This window comes from Oncorhynchus clarkii, chromosome 27, assembly GCF_045791955.1.
Source record: "Oncorhynchus clarkii lewisi isolate Uvic-CL-2024 chromosome 27, UVic_Ocla_1.0, whole genome shotgun sequence".
In the NCBI taxonomy this organism is placed as follows: domain Eukaryota; kingdom Metazoa; phylum Chordata; class Actinopteri; order Salmoniformes; family Salmonidae; genus Oncorhynchus; species Oncorhynchus clarkii.
In genome coordinates, this window is record NC_092173.1 from 30,737,052 (window position 1) to 30,755,036 (window position 17,985).

Here is a 17,985-nt window from a genome sequence, read left to right on the forward strand (position 1 = left end):
TCAAATAATTAACATCCATTCACGTTAACCGTTACTCTCTCGCGAGAAACCTTCACTCTTTGGGCAGGCATTTAGAAACGAAACATGACCATTTGAAAAATAAGCCACAGGAGTTTTTTGAGCAAGAATAAAGACGACTTTCGAGTAGTAAGACGTATAAAATCATCAGATACCATTAATAAGAAGGGGCTAGAAGCATCTTACATGGTAAGCTACAGAGTGGCTAGGACAGGCAAGCCCCATACTATTGTGGAGGAATTCATTCTTCCTGCTGCAGCGGTTATGACAATGCTGGGGGAAAAGGCCCAAAAAACTATACAGACCATGCCTTCATCAAACGACAATGTTTCACGACGCATCAGTGACATGGCATGAGATGTTTTGAAACAATAACTGCTTTGCATACAAGCCAGTGAATTATATGCGTTACAGCTGAATGAGTCAACAGACATGGCGGGCCTGGCACAGCTCCTGGTATATCTCCGTTACGTTTATGGGGGGTCAATTAAGGAAGACATTCTCTTCCGCAAACCACTGGAAACCATGACAACATGAGAGGATATTTTTAAAGTACTGGACAGGTTTGTGACATCAAATGGACTTTGGTGGTCAAGACGTGTTGGTATCTGTACTGATGGCGCAAAAGCCATGACAGGGAGACATAGTGGAGTGGTAACGCGTGTGCAAGCAGTTACTCCCGACGCCACTTGGGTACACTGCAGCATCCACCGAGAGGCTCTTGCTGCCAAGTGAATGCCTGACAGCTTGAAAGACGTTTTAGACACTACAGTGAAAACGTTGTTAAAGCAAGGCCTCTGAACTCTCATGTATTTTCTGCACTATGCAATGATATGGGCAGCTACCATGTGACGCTTTTACAACATACAGAAGTGCGCTGTTTATTAAGGAGCAAAGTATTGACACGTTTTTTAAAATTGAGAGACGAGCTTAAAGTTTTCTTTACTGACCATGATTTTCACTTGTCTGACCACTTGCATGATGACGAGTTTCTCACACGACTGGCCTATCTGGGTGATGTTGTTTCTCACCTGAATGATCTGAATCTAGGATTACAGGGACTCTCCACAACTATATTCAATGTGAGGGACAAAATTAAGAAGTTTTCTGTCTGCATTAACAAGGACAACACACAGGTCTTTCCATCATTGCATGATTTTTTGTGTGCAAATTAACTCAAGCTTACGGACAACGTCAAAAGTGATATAGCGAAGCACCTGAATGAGCTGGATGTGCAATTACGCAGGTACATTCCCGAAACGGACGACACAAACAACTGGATTTGTTATCCCTTTCATGCCCTTCCTCCAGTCCACTTACCGTTTTCTGAACAAGAGAGCCTCATCGAAATTGCAACAAGCCGTTCTGTGAAAATGTAATTTAATCAGAAGCCACTGCCAGATTTCTGGATAGGGCTGCGCTCAGAGTTTCTTGCCTTGGCAAATCGCGTACCTACGTATGTGAGAGTGGATTTTCGGCTCTCACTAGCATGAAAACTAAATACAGGCACAGACTGTGTGTGGGAAATTATTTAAGACTGAGACTCTCTCCAATACAACCCAACATTGCAGAGTTATGTACATCCTTTCAAGCACACCCTTCTCATTAACCTGTGGTGAGTTATTCACAATTTTTTATTCACAAATAGGGTTTTATATGTAAGCAAAAACTAAATTATTGATTATCATTATTTTATTATTTGTGCCCTGGTCCTATAAGAGTTCTTTGTCACTTCCCACGAGCAGGGTTGTGACAAAAACACACTCATTCTTATGTTTAATACATGTATCGTATGTGGTAGGCTTACAATGATGGCAAAAAACAACATTTGAGAGTGCGCTGACCTTGGTGCTAGAGGTGCGCAGCTGGAGGTTGAATGTTTGAAGAGGTACGGGACTATAAAAAGTAGGTAGCTGATACCAGGTAGCAGAGCCATAGAAACCTATCCCTCCCATAATGCTCCTAACTCTCCCTTTCTGCCTCTATCTTTATCCCTATGTTGCTACCCTCCCTCCCTCCCTCCCTCACACACACACGCACAACACACACACACACACACATTGTAAACCCTGGAACCCATCCCAAGTTGTCTCTGTCCCTTACTCCTCTCAGCTATTACCCTCTTCCCCTTCTTTCCCTTCTCCCACGCTTCCTTCTCCCCCTCCTCCCATGCTTTCTTCTCCCCATCCTCCCCCTCCTCCCACGCTTCTTTCTCCCTCTTCTCCTGCCCCTCTTTCCCTTCCACCCTCCTCCTTTCCCCGCTTACTCCATCCTGTCACTCCCGTCCCCGTTGATCTGCACCACACACTCCTTGTCCAGCGGCTCCTTGCAGTGGGCCATGCCAAAGTGCTGACTGCTCACCTGGTACCTGCCATGCTTGTCCAGCCCCATGGCGGGCACGAAGCGCCGCTCAAACTGGATCTCCTGGCGCAGATAGGACGTTCTTTTCTGGCAGGCGTCGCCCGTGCCCTCCTGTGAGGCGGAGAGAAACACCACTAGCTCAAAGTGGCTGGTGCTGCCCTCACGCAGGGCTGGGTAAAGGGGGCTGTGGCGGTCCAGGATGTGGTAGAAGGTGAGGGGGAAGATGAAGAATGGGCAGGGGCGGGGGCCCAGCCGGTCCAGCTGGAAGTCCAGGTTGGTCTGGTGCAGGACCTGGTCGTCTCTCTCTTCGTACAGGACGGCACTGACCTCCACGTCCACCAGGGGGCGGCGCAGAAGGTTGGTGGCCCGGAACATGAGGCAGGGCTGGCCCTGGTGCTGACCTACTACCGCCTGGGGGCTGAACTGGATGGCCCCCGCACGCTTCTGGGGACGGGCGATCTTAGCCACAAACGCACCTGAAGGGTGGGGATGGGTAAGAGAGAGAGTGAATATTTACATATCAGTCATTTTCCTTAGAATTAGGTATGTTTTATTTTTTTAAATCTCAAGAGACCCATTGAAACAAAGACCGAATATAAACAAGAAAGTAAAATAACGAAGATGAAGACCAAACAGCTGTTCCCTCAGCATTGAAAGGTACAACAACAAACTGAGAAAGTGAGAAAGAGAAGGGATCCTCTCCATTAGAAAGTACCTGTGATGAAGGCTTCCAGCATGAGCCCCAGCAGCATCTGAACCGCCAGCAGGGCTATAGCGCTGGGACAGTCCCCACTGGGGAACATGGTGCCGTACCCTATGGTCAGCTGGGTCTCCAGGGAGAAAGAGAAGGCTGCGGTGAAGCTGGTGATGTGTTTGACACACACTACGTGACCCTCTGGAGGAGCGTCGTGGTCCTCCACCGCCAGGTCTCCATTGAAATGGGCCAGTAGGTACCACAGGCAGGCGAACAGCAGCCAGTGGGCCACAAAGGAGGTGCAGAAGGCCAAGAGGACCCAGCGCCAGCGCAGGCACACCACTGCCCCCCACAGGTCCTGCAGGGACGAGCCAGGGTATATTTACCCATTCAATTATTGCTGGTTTCCCAGACAGAGATAAAGCCTGATCCTGGTCTAATAATCAAGTTTATTGGATATTCTCAATTGAGAGTTTAAATCCAGGACTAGTCCAGGACAAGAGGTTAATATATGTCTGTGAATCAGGCGCATAGAGTGTCTGTGTGTAACTTTTGATTTTAAGTTTACTTTTCCATTTAGTCAGCAGCACCTCTTCAACTATTTAGGGTGTGCGTCAACTCATTTATTTTACCTGTAGAGCTAGCAGCCAGGCAGAGGCAGAGGCCCAGGAGGGCCACAGGCCAGGAGAGGGAGGGGAGGAGCGCAGGGCACAGTGACCGTCCTTGGTCACCAGACGCTGGCAAGACAGGTAGGATGGGGATGATGTGGACAACAGGAGAGGGGAGGAGGAGACCTTGTTCCCGTCCAGGTCGTTGGTCATTTTGGTTGTCATGGTTACAGGGAGGTGAGGGGTCGAGGGCAGGCAAGTGGGCAGGTCAGGATGAAGGTATCTGGAAACAAGCATAATTATGCCAAGAATCATAGAAGACCATTTATAACAACTTTATAAACATGGACAACTTTGACTTTACAATTCCACTTTGACACTGTTATGCAGTTAGTTATGTACATAGGGGGACAGACAGAGAGAGTCAGAAACTTCCAGAAACGTCTAGAATGTTGTTGCAGGTGATTAGAGAAGTACTCAGTGGGGTATCTGTCAGTGGAACACAGCGACATGCAGAGCAGGAATGTGGTGAGTTTAATCTTGGAGGAACAGACTCAGTAACAATCACTACAGTACCAGACTGGGACTTCACTCTCCCTTCTGTTCTCTAGTCTTGTTCAGCAACATGTTAGTATGCTTTATGGATGATCACTTGGACAAATAATATACACCCTCCTCATGTACTGACTGTAGACTATATGATGGCTATATGATTTTTCTGTCAGAACTCAAACAAGGTTCACCAAGAATAGAGTATGATGATGTTTGAGGTTTATATGAGATTAAATATGCTTTTTATGAAGTCTCTTGATTGCATTGTGTATATATAGCTAGCTGTAAGAGATGAGCTGAGAAAACATTGCACATATATTTTACAAAAGTGTTTTTTAAGTGCTGTATCTAACTCACATCATTGACCAGAGGGACGTAAAGGGATTGAAGAAATTGTTCTGTGTGTAACTTTAGCCTGTAAACTGTGAACCCTGCACTGTCTGTAAGTATAGATGGAATATACAGCTAACAAAGCTGTTCCTTTGATACAAAAACACTTAAAAAATGTAAATGTCGAAAGCTGTACAATATCTGTACAGTTTACACAGTAAAATTGTGTTATCGTTTTTCTGTTTTTCTGTGTAAGGGATAAAATTACACTTGGTAGTAAAAACTAGCCCTGAGCCTTGACTATACATCAGGACAGTTACAAAATGTTCAATTGTTGCTAAATGTCGTGGGAGCCACGCTGGAGTAAGGGATTTTATTCATCAACATTATAATTGTGCAGTGGTGTAAAGTACTCAAGTAAAAATACTTTAAAGTACTACTTAAGTAGTTTTTGGGGGTATCTGTACTTTACTATTTATATTTTTGACTACTTTTGCTTTTACTTCACTACATTCCTGAAGAAAATATTACACTTTATACTTCATACATTTTCAATGACAACCAAAAGTACTTGGTGTTACATTTTGAATGCTTAACGGGACAGGAAAATGGTCAGATTCAAGCACTTATCAAGAGAACACGTGGTCATCCCTCCTGCCTCTGGCCTGGCGGACTCACTAAACACAAATGCATCTTTTGTAATTAATGTCTGAGTGTGGGAGTGTGCCCCTGGCTGTCCATACATTTTAAAAACAAGTAAATGGTGCAGTCTGCTTAGCTTAATATAAGGAATTTTAAGTGATTTATACTTTTACTTTTACTTTGATACACTTAAGTATATTTTAGCAACTACATTTACTTTTGATACTTAAGTATATTTAAAACCAAATACTTTTGGACTTTTACTCAAGTAGCATTTTACTGGATGACTTTCACTTTTACTTGAGTAAGTTTCTATTAAGGTATCTAAGTATGACAATTGTGTACTTTTCAACCTCTGTAATTGTGTGTCATAAAATAGGGAATATTGAGGCACTTATGTTGGCTAATTCAATGACAGATTCTTTACAGTCAGAACTAGTCACTGGCACAGGCTACAAGTCAGGCTGCGGAGGCTAGCTGCTAGCTACCACTTCTCTCTAGGGCAAGCATGGGACTGTTATTACAGACATTCTATAGGGTAATAGTAAGCATGGCTATGTGTTAGCTCAGTAAGAAGTGCTTCATTTTCCTGAGGTGGCGGGATGCCAGCATGAGAGAGGCCATCAGAGAGGCCGTCACATGAGGGGAATACGGCGTGCAGAGGAGGCAAACACACACACACACACAATCACATAGACACACAATGACATAGACATACAATCACATAGATACACAATCACACACAAGCAGAGGTTACAAATCTCCCATATCCCCCCATGTCTTTTGGGCCTGGCCCTTTTCTCCTCAGCGTGTGTGTGGGATAGCGGCGGCTATCAGATGATGTTAACAAACAGCACTCTGTCTGTGTGCTCTCAGTGTGGATTGATGAGGGGGCTCAGTGGCTGCTGAGATCATTTGGGGCTGTTGGTTAGAAATATTGTAGCTGGGCTACACAGATCCTCCTAGGCTATAGCTTAGTTTAGCCAACAATGATACTGCAAAATGGGCTGCAGGAGAGTTTTTCCATTTTCCCACAGATAAGCTAATTGTAGATAACATATTACTAGCATGTTATTGAGTGTTTGTCTTAGGTGTCAAAGTTTAAGGGGTATCGGTATATGTAAGGAGAGGCTGTTTTACTTGTCCTCCGATTTCACCCTCCACTAGCCTCCACTGGTATTGATTACCGCATCTGACGAGGGTTGTTTAATAGCATATGGATGGAAACTCCACTCCCCACTCTATTGTCCAGCTTTACCCCCATCCCCTTAAACATCCATTGAGAACAAGTGGGGAGAACCTGTTAACCACCCAGAGCTAAACAGTTATAGACACTCAGTTATCTTATAGATAAATCCTGTAAATGCTTTCTCTGTGGTTATAAAACAGAGTTGGACAGGTTGTGCAAGTTGACCTGCCATTGTCCTACTTAGGCCTATATCTAACATGTGTTAAAAATTAAAAGAAACACCCATTTTGTTACTTCTAGCTGGAAAAAGTTGACCTGTTATTTGACTTCTTCAGTCTAGGGTCTCTAAGGGTACAAGCTGTGTTTATGTATTCATTTACATGTACATTATTGACAGTAGACACAGTCTTGGTTAAGTTTAGCTGAAATCGGCGATTCCGCAGGTCAAGTTCTTGCACAATGTTCAAGAACATTGCACAAAATCAATCTTACAATTTAAACATTTTTTACAGTTTCTTTCTGTAGTGATGCACCACAGTCTCACTTTTCTCTCTCTCTCTCTCTCTCTCTCTCTCTCTCTCTCTCTCTCTCTCTGTCTCCTCTCTGACTCTGTCTCTGTCTCTGTCTCTCTCTGTCGCTCTCTCTCTCTCTCTCTCTCTCTCTCTCTCTCTCACACACACAGTCTCATATCACCCTCTCTCTCCCTCTCAGTGGCTGGGATCGCCTTACTCCCTGTCCGTCCTTAAGGTTACTCACTGTAGTGTAGCACCAGGGCCAGCGATCACCCCTCTGATGGTGCCCTTTTCACCCGAGCGCTGATCCGAGGGCGGGCAGGAGGCGAGGCCAGGGGCGGGAAAACCACCAAATCCGTGGGATGAGAAGATGGGGGGTAAATCCCAAGGTATTCCCGAGGTAAAGGGAATAAGGGAGGTATTCCCGAGGTAAAGGAAAAGATAGTGTCACCCCAGGAACTCTTCGGCGTGGGAGCCGGACTGAGCCCAACGCTCTGCTCTTCCGATCTGCAGCTCCGGCTCTCTGCCGAGGATGATTCGATTGGTCACATTACTCTGCATGTGGCCAATTAGTGTTCCCGGAAGGCGAGAGAGGGAGGAGAAAAACCCAAAGAACAACACCTTGTCACTGTTCATTGACAGAGCCAGTTGTAGCTCCTCTGAGTCCTGTGGTTGGTAGGAGTAAATGAGTATAGGAATGATGATGAGAGTGAGGCTCTGGAGAGGGAGTGTGACAACAGGGTGTCTTTGCGTGTGTGTGTGTGTGTGTGTGTGTGTGTGTGTGTGTGTGTGTGTGTGTGTGTGTGTGTGTGTGTGTGTGTGTGTGAGAGAGAGAGAGAGAGAGAGAGAGAGAGAGAGAGTGGGGGTAATAGAGTCTGTTGTTACTGTCCATCTGTCTTTCTACCCAGACACAAGGGTTTTGTGTTTATCAGACCTTTTGCACTTAGACAGGTGAACAGCTTTCGCCTGTGCAGTCATGTCTATTTGGTGCTTACTTAATGATGCATTATAAAAGTATTTGAACAGGGACATGGAAGACATGCCATGTTGCAAGTGTTGACTAATAAGACATCCAATTTATCCAACCATAATGTAACCTTTAACCTTAACCTAACCCCTAACCTTACCTCAGATATTAAGGAATTTGTTTAATCACCACATTGCCCTTTCCTTGAGAGTCATCATGATATAGTGTTGCTATTGCATGTGATTTCAAATGTGGCAGCCCCTTTGTAACCCTACTTCACAGTGCTTCTTTGTTATTGATTAGGCTGTAGTAAGCCACATTACAGGAGTTCAAAGGTCACAGCAGGCCGGGTCTATGGGTGTGGTGCTCCCTAACTTCTTTGCTTGTACCCTATCAACTGCCCAGGAGAGCTCTGAAATGTTGCAAAAGTTCAAAGTTCGAAGAAAGATGCCTGGGTAAGAGGAGTTGGAAGAGAGAGGGAGGAGAAGAGGGAGAGAGGGATTGATTGTTCCATTGCAAAATCAACCTTCACATTACTATCTACAACACTCACACTTTCATTAAGTCTTTCTGTTGCTAAGGTTTGAAATGTTGCAAAAGTTCAAAGTTCAAAGAAAGATGACTTGATAAGAGGAGTTGGAAGAGAGAGGGAGGAGAAGGAGAAAAGAAGGATTTATTTCCAGCTAACAATTCTATTGAGAGATTTAAAAAAAAAAAATTTTACCTGTAATTTTCGTATTATTATTATTATTCTGTACTCAAATCCGAGACACTCCATTTAATATGATATGTTAAGTTTTGCATGGTATGTATTAATTTGTGGTTGTCCATCATCCATTTCGTATGATATGTTACAAATGACAATTCTTATGATATGTTACGAATTGAAATGTGTAGAATATGTTATGGATTAGCAAAACGTACAATATGTTAGTAAGTTGGTGGTCTGTTGATATCCCTCTAGCGGTGTGGGGGCTGTGCTTTGGCAAAGTGGGTGGGTCCTGCCTGGTTGGCCCTGTCCGGGGATTTCGTCAGATGGGGTCACAGTGTCCCCCGACCCCCCTTGTTTCATCCTCCAGTATCTATTCTGCAATAAGCTATGTGCCGGGGGGCTAGGGTCAGTATGTCCTACCTGGTGTAATTCGCCTGTCCTATCTGGTGTAATTGTCCTGTCCTATCTGGTGTAAATCTCCTGTCCTACCTGGTGTAAATCTCCTGTCCTATCTGGTGTCCTGTGTGAACTTAAGTACAGTATGCTCCCTCTAATTCTCACCTCTCTCTCTTTCAACCTCTGAATGCTTTGCTATGGAAAGCCAACTGACATTTATTTTTGGCAATGACCTGTTGCACCTTCTACAACCACAGTGATTATTATTTGACCCTGCTGGTCATCTATGAACATTTGAACATCTTGAAGAACGATCTGGCCTTAATGGCCATGTTCTCTTAGAATCTCCACCCGGCATGGCCAGAAAAGGACTGGCCACCCCCCAGAGCCTGGTTCCTTTCTAGGTTTCTTCCTAGGTTCCAGCCTTTCTAAGGAGTTTTTCCTAGCCACCGTGCTTCTACATCTGCATTGGTTACTGTTAAGGGTTTTAGGCTGGGTTTCTGTATATCACTTTGTGACATCTGCTGATGTAAAAAGGGTTTTATTAATACATTTGATTGATTGGTTGATTGATTGATACATCTACTCAAGTCCCTAGGGAGGAGGGGTTAGGGTATATTCTGGACAGGGATTAACTATGCTGTCACGCCCTGACCTTAGAGAGCCTTTTTATGTCTCTATTTGGTTTGGTCAGGGTGTGATTTGGGTGGGCATTCTATGTTCTGTTTTCTATGTTTTTGTATTTCTATGTTTTGGCCGAGTATGGGTCTCAATCAGGGACAGCTGTCTATCGTTGTCTCTGATTGGGAATCATACTTAGGCAGTCTTTTCCCCTTTTGTCATTGTGGGAAGTTATCTTTGTTAGGGGTACTATAGCCCTTGAATTCTTCACAGTCGTTTTTGTTATTTCTTGTTTTGTTGGCGAAATTTGACTAAATAAAAGAAAATGTACGCTCACCACGCTGCACCTTGGTCTTCCTTGAACGACGGCCGTGACATATACTGGCCTAATAAGCACATGTCCTAGATATATCCTTTATTGGGACAGTGGTAGGGGCATTCGTCATTGCTACTGGTGGCCTGTATTCGAGACCAGCTACAGAAATCACCCTAGTCTCACATTCTTAGCAATATATGATAGTCCTTTAAAACACACCTATCTGATCGATTTAAAATGAGTCTCTCATTGAAAGATGGGAATCTGTAGGATTTCCCCTTGAGCATGAATTATGACCACATTTCCACTACCTCAAAAATGATTTGTATTTCTTAGTTCTATATTGGTGTGCATCACAAAGAGAACTGTCATCTTTTTAAAATCTACACCACATATACAAGTTAGAACAAACATGTGTCATTGACAAACTAGAATTAGATCAGATAAGTGTGTTGTAACCTTTTCCAAATAATGACATTAACATATATTGCTGAGAATGTGAGCAGAGTGTGCCTGCCCTAGTGGGACTCGAACCCAGGACGCCAGCACCAATATCAAACACCCTAACTATGGTCCCAGTAAGGGATATCTCCATGGCATGTGCTTATTGGGCCAGTGTAGTTAGGCTCTGTCCAGAATAAACCCTAAACCCTCCTCCCTAGGCACTTATGTAGATGAGACAACTGGGTAGCTGTAAGCAATAGGGTGAATGCACTTTGAAGTAAATCTCAGCTCTGTTAAAAGTACACTAAATATTTTTGTTATTGATCATAGTGATTCAGGACTATCATTAAAACAAATAAAATCCAAATGTTTTTGTCACGTGCTTCGTAAACAGGTGTAGACTAACAGTGAAATGCTTACTTACGGGTCCTTTTCCAACAATGCAGAGTTAAAGACAAAAAATGTAATAAAAAATGGAAATAACGACACGAAGAATGAATACTTTTATTTTATTTTTTGAACCCTTACTTAACTACATACACAGTGAATAATGAATAACAATAACAAGTAAAAATAACATGGCTATATAAAGGGAGTACCAGTACTGAGTCAATGTGCAGGTGTACTAGCTATGTACATATAGGTTGGGGTAAAGTGACGTAAAGGCACCAGGATAGATAATAGACAGTAGCAGAAGTGTATGTGGCGTGTGTGGTGTCAGTGTGCATTTGTACACATGTTATGTGTGTGTGTGTGTGTGTGTGTGTGTGTGTGTGTGTGTGTGTGTGTGTGTGTGTGTGTGTGTGTGTGTGTGTGTGTGTGTGTGTGTGTGTGTGTGTGTAGCGGGTATAGGGGCAGTATGGCTGAAGGCTAAACTAAGTAGGCCTGGTGTGCAGGGTGGCTGGTGGGGATTGGAAGGGAGGACACAGGGGTATTAGTGTGTTGGTTCAGACAAACACATACTCACCTACTTGGGTCAATGCAGATAGTCAGGCTAGCCATTTGATTAGCTATTCAGCTGTCTTATTTAGCAATAGTACCGCTTGCCGTGTAGTAGCAGAGAGAACAGTCCATGGCTTGGGCGGTTGGAGTCTTTGGCAATGTTTTGGGCTTTCCTCTGACACTGCCTGGTATAAAGGTCCTAAATGGCAGGGAGCTCGGCCCAGTGTTCACCACCCTCTGTAGTGCCTTGCGGTCGGATGCCTTGCAGTTGCCGTATCAAGCGGTAATGCAGTCACTCAAGATGCTCTCAATGGTGCAGCTGTAGAACTTTGAGGATCTGAGGGCCGATGCCGAATCTTTTCAGCCTCTTGAGGGGGAAGAGGTGCTGTCGTGCTCTCTTCACAACTGTGTGGGTGTGTGTATCCACACCACTTGATACGGCAACTGCAAGGCATCCGACCGCAAAGAGCTACAGAGGGTGATGAGTACAGCCCAGTACATCACTGGGGCCGAGCTCCCTGCCATCCAAGACCTCTATACCAGGCGGTGTCACAAGAAGGCCCAAAACATTGTCAAAGACTCCAGACACCCAAGTCCTGGATTGTTCTTTCTGCTACTGCACGGCAAGCGGTACAAGTGCACCAAGTCATGCTAATTCCTTAATGATGTGGACATAGAGGAACACCGCTCCACTACAGACCCACTGTGAGTGCTCGCCCCACCGTTTCCTGTAGTCCACAATCAGCTCCTTTTTCTTGCTGACATTAAGGGAGAGGTTGTTTTCCTGGCACCACCCTGCCAGGTCTCTGATCTCCTCCCTATAGGCTGCTTCATCGTCAGTCCTACCACCATTGTTTTGTCAGCAAACTTGATAATGGTGTAGGAGTCGTGCAAAGCCACGCAGTCATGGGTGAACAGGGAGTACAGGAGGCGACTAAGCACACACCCCAGAGGGGCCCCCGTGTTAATGGTCAGCATGGCAGATGTGTTGTTGCCTATCCACACCGCCTGTGGGCAAGCCATCAGGAAGTCCAGGATCCAGTTGCAGAGAGAGGTTTTCAGGGTAGTGTGGAGTATAATAGAGATTGTGTCACCTGTGAATCTGTTGGGCAGTATGTGAATTGCAGTGGGTCCAGGGTGTCTGGGATGATGGTGTTGATGTGAGCCATGACCAGCCTATCAAAGCATTTCATGGCTATAGATGTGCTATAGGGTGATAGTCATTGAGGCAGGTTACCTTGGTGTTCTTTGGCACGCAGACTATGGTGGTCTGCTTGAAACAAGTTGTTATTACAGACCAGGTCAGGAATAGGTTGAAAATGTAATTGAAGACACCAGCTGGCCAGCGCATGCTCTGAGTATGCATCTTTGTATTCCGTTTGACTCTGCAGCCTTGCGAGTGTTAACCTGTTTAAAAGGCCTTACTTACATCGGCTACGGAGAGCGAAATCACACAGTCATCCAGAGCAGCTGGTGCTCTCATGTATGGTTCAGTGTTGCTTGCCTCAAAGTGAGCATTGAAGGCATTTAGCTCATCTGGTAAACTCGCCTCACTGGGCAGCTTGCGGCTCTAGCCTTCAGCTCAGCCTGTAATCTATGGCTTCTGTTTGGGGTATGTATGTGTGGTCACTGTAGTCACAATATCGTCAATGCTCTTATTAACAAAGCTGGAGTCTGATGTGGTAAACTCCTCAATGTTATCGGATGAATCCCGGAACATATTCCAGTCTGTGCTAGCGAAACAGTCCTGTAGTTTAGCACCTGCTTCATCGGACTACTTCAGTATTGAGCGCGTCACCGGTACCTCCTGTTGGAGTGTTTGCTTGTAAGCAGGAGGATAGAGTTATGATCTGATTTGCCAAAGGGAGGGTGAGGGAGGGCCTTTTGTTCCCTCTAGTTGCACAGGTGAGATGCTGTCAAATTGAGGTAAAACAGATTTCAGTTTCCCTGCATTAAAATCACCGGCCACGAGAAATGCTGTTGAGAGTCAGAATCAGTTAGTGGTTGGAAATAGACTTATATGAAAAATATCGATGAAAATTATCTTGGTAAATAATATGGGCTGCAGCTTGTCATGAGGTATTCTAACTCAGGTGAGCAAAAACTTGAGACTTTCTTAACAATTGAGATTGTGCACCAACTGTTGTTAGCAAAGAGACACACCTCTCCTCCCTTCGTCTTACCAGAGTCTGCTGTCCGGGCTTTACGATACATAGAAACACCTGTGAGATATATATCCATGCCCTTGTTCAGCCACGACTCTGAGTAACATAGGATTTTACCATTTTCAGGTCCAGTTGAAAAGATAGTCTCAAACGAAGCGCTTCAAGTTTGTTCTCCAGTGACTGCATGTTCACCAACAGTACAGAGGGCAACAGCAGTTTATTTGCTCGCCAGCGTAGTCTCGTAAGGATAGCACCTCCTCTGCCTCTCTTTCACTTTGTCTTTGGATTCTTGCGGATTAGGGCCCTGTAAACATTTTCGTCCAAATCGAGGCTAGTGATCGCTTTTCTGATGTCCAGAAGCTGTTTGGGGTCATAGGAAATGATAGCGGATACATTATGTACAAAACAAGTTAAAATTAGCGTAAAAAACAGACACAAAATAGCAGTATTGATCCGGATCCTGTAAGATGGCTGCTATCCGCTGCACAAAATAACATACCCCACCAACATTAGAAAACTATACAGAAAGCCCTTAAATTGCTGAAATTAGTCAATCGAATCAATGATGAGAATAGTCAGATTAACCAACACCTGACATGGACATGGTAGTGTAGCAGGGAGATCAGAGTATCATGTAGCAAGAAGTGAGTTCAAATCCCAGAAGACATGTTGAATAATAATTACTGTATAAATGAACATGCACAATGTAATAATCTATGTCAAATATTTAAATTGAAAACAGTTTATATTAAAAGTGTGTCTGAGTATCCCTAACCTTGTCAACAGAAGAAGAGCTAGGCATGGATCAATGGTTCACAAATCAGAGCAACCATGTTCTGTGTAAGTTTCGTGGGACGTTGATGGAATATTCCCCTAGCCCTCAGAAAACTGGACACATGAATGTTCCTGCAACGTTCCCATGAAACATGTGTAGAACATTAATACATGTTCTGCAAACATGGCAACCATGTTCTGTGTATGTTTGGTCCGAATTTGATAGAAAATCCTCCTAACCCACAGAAAACTGGGAACGCTGTTGTTAGCTGGGTTGTTCCATTGCAAAATCTATCTTCACATTACTACTGTATCTACAGCACTCACTCTTTCATAAGGTCTTTCTTGGCAGCTTTGAAAACTGCAAACGGAGTCGCGTAATAATGTGTGTTTTGGCTTGTTTCAGATCTCTTTAGAAGTAGAAGTCTTTAGGAAGAATGTCATGTAGGTATTATGTTATACCTGCTGTTGTCTCTGACTGACACTCTAACCCTCATTCAACATCATTAGTCTGAAGACAGAGGTAAGGTAAAGAGACAGAGAGAGAGTTAGAGAGAAGGAGAGAAGGGCACAATTAGGTCATTCACCTGCAGCTGGGCAAAATGTTGCCCCCTCCACCTCCCCCTTTCTCCCTCCAACCTTTTTTCTTCTTCTCCTCTGTAGCAAAGTCTCTCTGTGTTGCTTTCTTTTCCCCATTTTCTCTCATTCCCTATTTCCCTCCCTTTCTCTCTCTGGTCTGGTTGGGCTGTGTTCAACTATGCTTGTACAACTCCTTTCCTCCACAGTCCCAATCTACAGCACAACAGCGCTTCCCATTGGATTAGCTCTGATATGAGAAGCTGCTTTTTAGTTGTAAACCACTAGAGAGCAGTATTCCCTTTTCCTTTACCGTGGCTTTGTCAGTGGTTTGTATAGTGGTTTGGTATAGTGGTTTTGGCGTTAGGGTGTGACAGAGCTGCTGCATAAAAACCTGACTGTGTTTCAGTGAAAATATTCACTGCTAAGACAGTAACATGCTCTGTGTTCACACATACATAAATCACTCCCTCTCTCTTTCTCTCCCTCTTGCCTTCTCAGTTTTTCTCCTGGTTGGTGTTAGCTGACAGGGTGAATTCAATTCCTCATCCTGGCTCTAAAAAACATACTGCTACTGTAGGACCACAAAACACCCTATAGCTGTAGGCGACTCCCAGCTAACAACAACCGCTCCCACAACTTTAGAGATGAGTCTCATTAGGTCTCATTAGGTCATTACCTAACCTTTTCATAGGAATGTTCCAGTGATGGGTTAGGACTGTTTCCAAGAGACCATTATCTTAATGTCAAACACAACTTATCCAGAACGTGGTGACCATGTTGTCAGAATATTGAATATTAATGTTCTAGACACGTTTCATTGGAACGTTGCAAGAACATTCCTGTGTCCAATGACATATAAAACATAAGACGTTCTATCATGTTCCACTGGGGGTTTTTGTCAAGTTCCCATCTTTTTCTGGAGACATTTTAAGGACGTCGCCTAATGGCTCTTAAGAAACGATCTACAAAACAAAAAGTGGTTCTCTACACATCACCCCTTCTCATCACCCCTGAACCACTGATCCATTCAAAGCTTTTTGTCTGCAAGGTTAGGGACACCGATACACAATTTAACATCCATGACATTTTTTTACACACTCATGATTTGATTGTGCATATTTATTTATACAGTCATTATTATTCAACATGTCCTCTCCTGGGATTGGAATTCACAGACTATTGGTTCTTGGCATTACAAAATTCCTGCTACACCACCATGTCTGTGTCAATTATCAATTAATCCCACTGTTCTCGCATCATTGATTTGATTTACTTATTTAAAAAATGTTAGTGTTTTCTGCAGAGTTGTTTAATCTTCGTGTTTTAATGTTACTCCTTAATCACAGTCCCCAAGTCCAGAACAGACTCTGGAAAACACGCATAGACTACATAGAGCCATGACTACATGGAACTCTATTTCACATCAAGTAGCTCAAGCAAGCAGTAAAATCTGATTTAAACAACAGATTAAACTACACCTCATGGTTTAACGTTGACAAGACACAGGTTTTTGCTAACATACATAGAATGTTCCCTTAACTAACAGAAAATTGGACACTCAAACATCATGGGAACATTACGGCTTACATAACAAAAACCATATCCTTCAGATTGTTAGCTGGGCCACCGTTTTCACACAGAGAAAAAGGCACAGTAATAAATCAATCTAACTTACTATTTGAACAAATCTCTGATTTCACGAGTTGCTGTGAAATGTCAATGTTTAATGTGCAGTAGTGGCCGTCGGAGCCACCATTTTGGAAAAGGATAGTCATAGGATATTTACCTTAATCCTAACTCAATTGACTTGAACAAAGTATATTTAAAAAATATACTTCTTCCCAGGATGTCTGTTGCTCCTGTTATCCATTTCAGCCTTAGAGATGGGTACGATACGCTCATGTATTATACTGTCCTGTGTCAGACAGGTCCCACACACAGAAAGAAATAGCTGAAAATCGAATGAAATCAAAATGTACATCAAAACGGAGGGAGACAAGAGGGCAGAAAATATCAAAAAGACATAGAGGGAGCTGCTAGAAAGGGAGAAGAAAACTGCCAGACAGTTAGACAGGCTGACAGCTTCCTCCTGCTTTAACAGCCATGCATAGGCCCCAGGGAAAACCCTTGTGATCATCCTCTGCTCTTGTCTGACAAGGTTATGAGAACAGTGATGTACTCAGGGGGGCTCAAAGTAGGCTACTTATTTCCAGTAATAATGGGGATATGGGGCACCTGGTAAGAACTAAGCCCTGTCTGCAGCAGGTAAAGACTTGAAGACACTGCAGGCACATCCATGGTCCACATCCACACAGACTGCTTCACAAATAAGAGGGCCCTGTCCAGGACCATCCCAACGGGAATAGTCATCAAGAGTAGAAATAGAATTCAAAACCAGGACACAAAGAAAATCAAATCATTGAGGAACATTAGGGTGGATGGGGGCGGAGGGTGGATGGGGAAGGAGGGTGGATGGGAGGGATTTGTACACATGGTGGAAAAAGATCCCTATCTACAGTGCCTTGCAAAAGTATGCATTTTTACTATTTTGTTGCATTACAACCTGTAATTGAAATAGATTTTTATTTGGATTTCATGTAATGGACATACACAAAATAGTCCAGATTGGTGAATTGAAATGAAAAAAATAACTTGTTTCAAAAGATTCTAAGTTATAAAAAACTGAAAAGTGGTGCGTGCATATGTATTCACCCCCTTGCTATGAAGCCCCTAAATAAGATCTGGTGCAACCAATTACCTTCAGAAGTCACATAATTAGTTCAATAAAGTCCACCTGTGTGCAATCTAAGTGTCACATGATCTGTCACATGATGTCAGAATATACACACCTGTTCTGAAAGGCCCCAGAGTCTGCAAAAGCAAGGGGCACCACCAAGCAAGGTGCACCATGAAGACCAAGGAGCTCTCCAAACAGGTCAGGGACAAAGTTGAGGAGAAGTACAGATCAGGGTTGGGTTATATAAAAATATCAGAAACTTTGAACATCCCACGGAGCACCATTAAATCCATTATTAAAAAATGGAAAGAATATGGCACCACAACAAACCTGCCAAGAGAGGACCACCCACCAAAACTCACGGACCAGGCAAGGAGGGCATTAATCAGAGAGGCAACAAAGAGACCAAAGGAACAGGCAAAGCTC

At 43.7% G+C, this 17,985-nt stretch overlaps 1 protein-coding gene across 1 annotated transcript; it reads right to left on the reverse strand.

Annotated features, from left to right (window-relative positions):
* Positions 1 to 2,280: 2,280 nt before the first annotated feature.
* On the reverse strand, positions 2,281 to 3,996 carry LOC139386165 (inward rectifier potassium channel 13-like). The gene is made up of 3 exons (XM_071131624.1): positions 3,706 to 3,996; positions 3,095 to 3,431; positions 2,281 to 2,855 (listed from the first exon to the last, which is right to left on the reverse strand). Exons 1-3 carry the CDS (start codon positions 3,994 to 3,996, stop codon positions 2,281 to 2,283), a joined length of 1,203 nt encoding a protein of 400 aa, XP_070987725.1.
* Between the last annotated feature and the right edge of the window lie 13,989 nt (positions 3,997 to 17,985).

Excerpts from the sequence above, each read along its gene's own strand:
- LOC139386165 (XM_071131624.1), bottom strand. The coding sequence starts at position 3,996 with ATGATTCTTGGCATAATTATGCTTGTTTCCAGATACCTTCATCCTGAC. Across the intron at positions 3,432-3,705 it reads CCTGGCTGCTAGCTCTACAG|GACCTGTGGGGGGCAGTGGT; the intron begins GTAAAATAAATG and ends TCGTCCCTGCAG. Across the intron at positions 2,856-3,094 it reads GCTGGAAGCCTTCATCACAG|GTGCGTTTGTGGCTAAGATC; the intron begins GTACTTTCTAAT and ends CCCACCCTTCAG.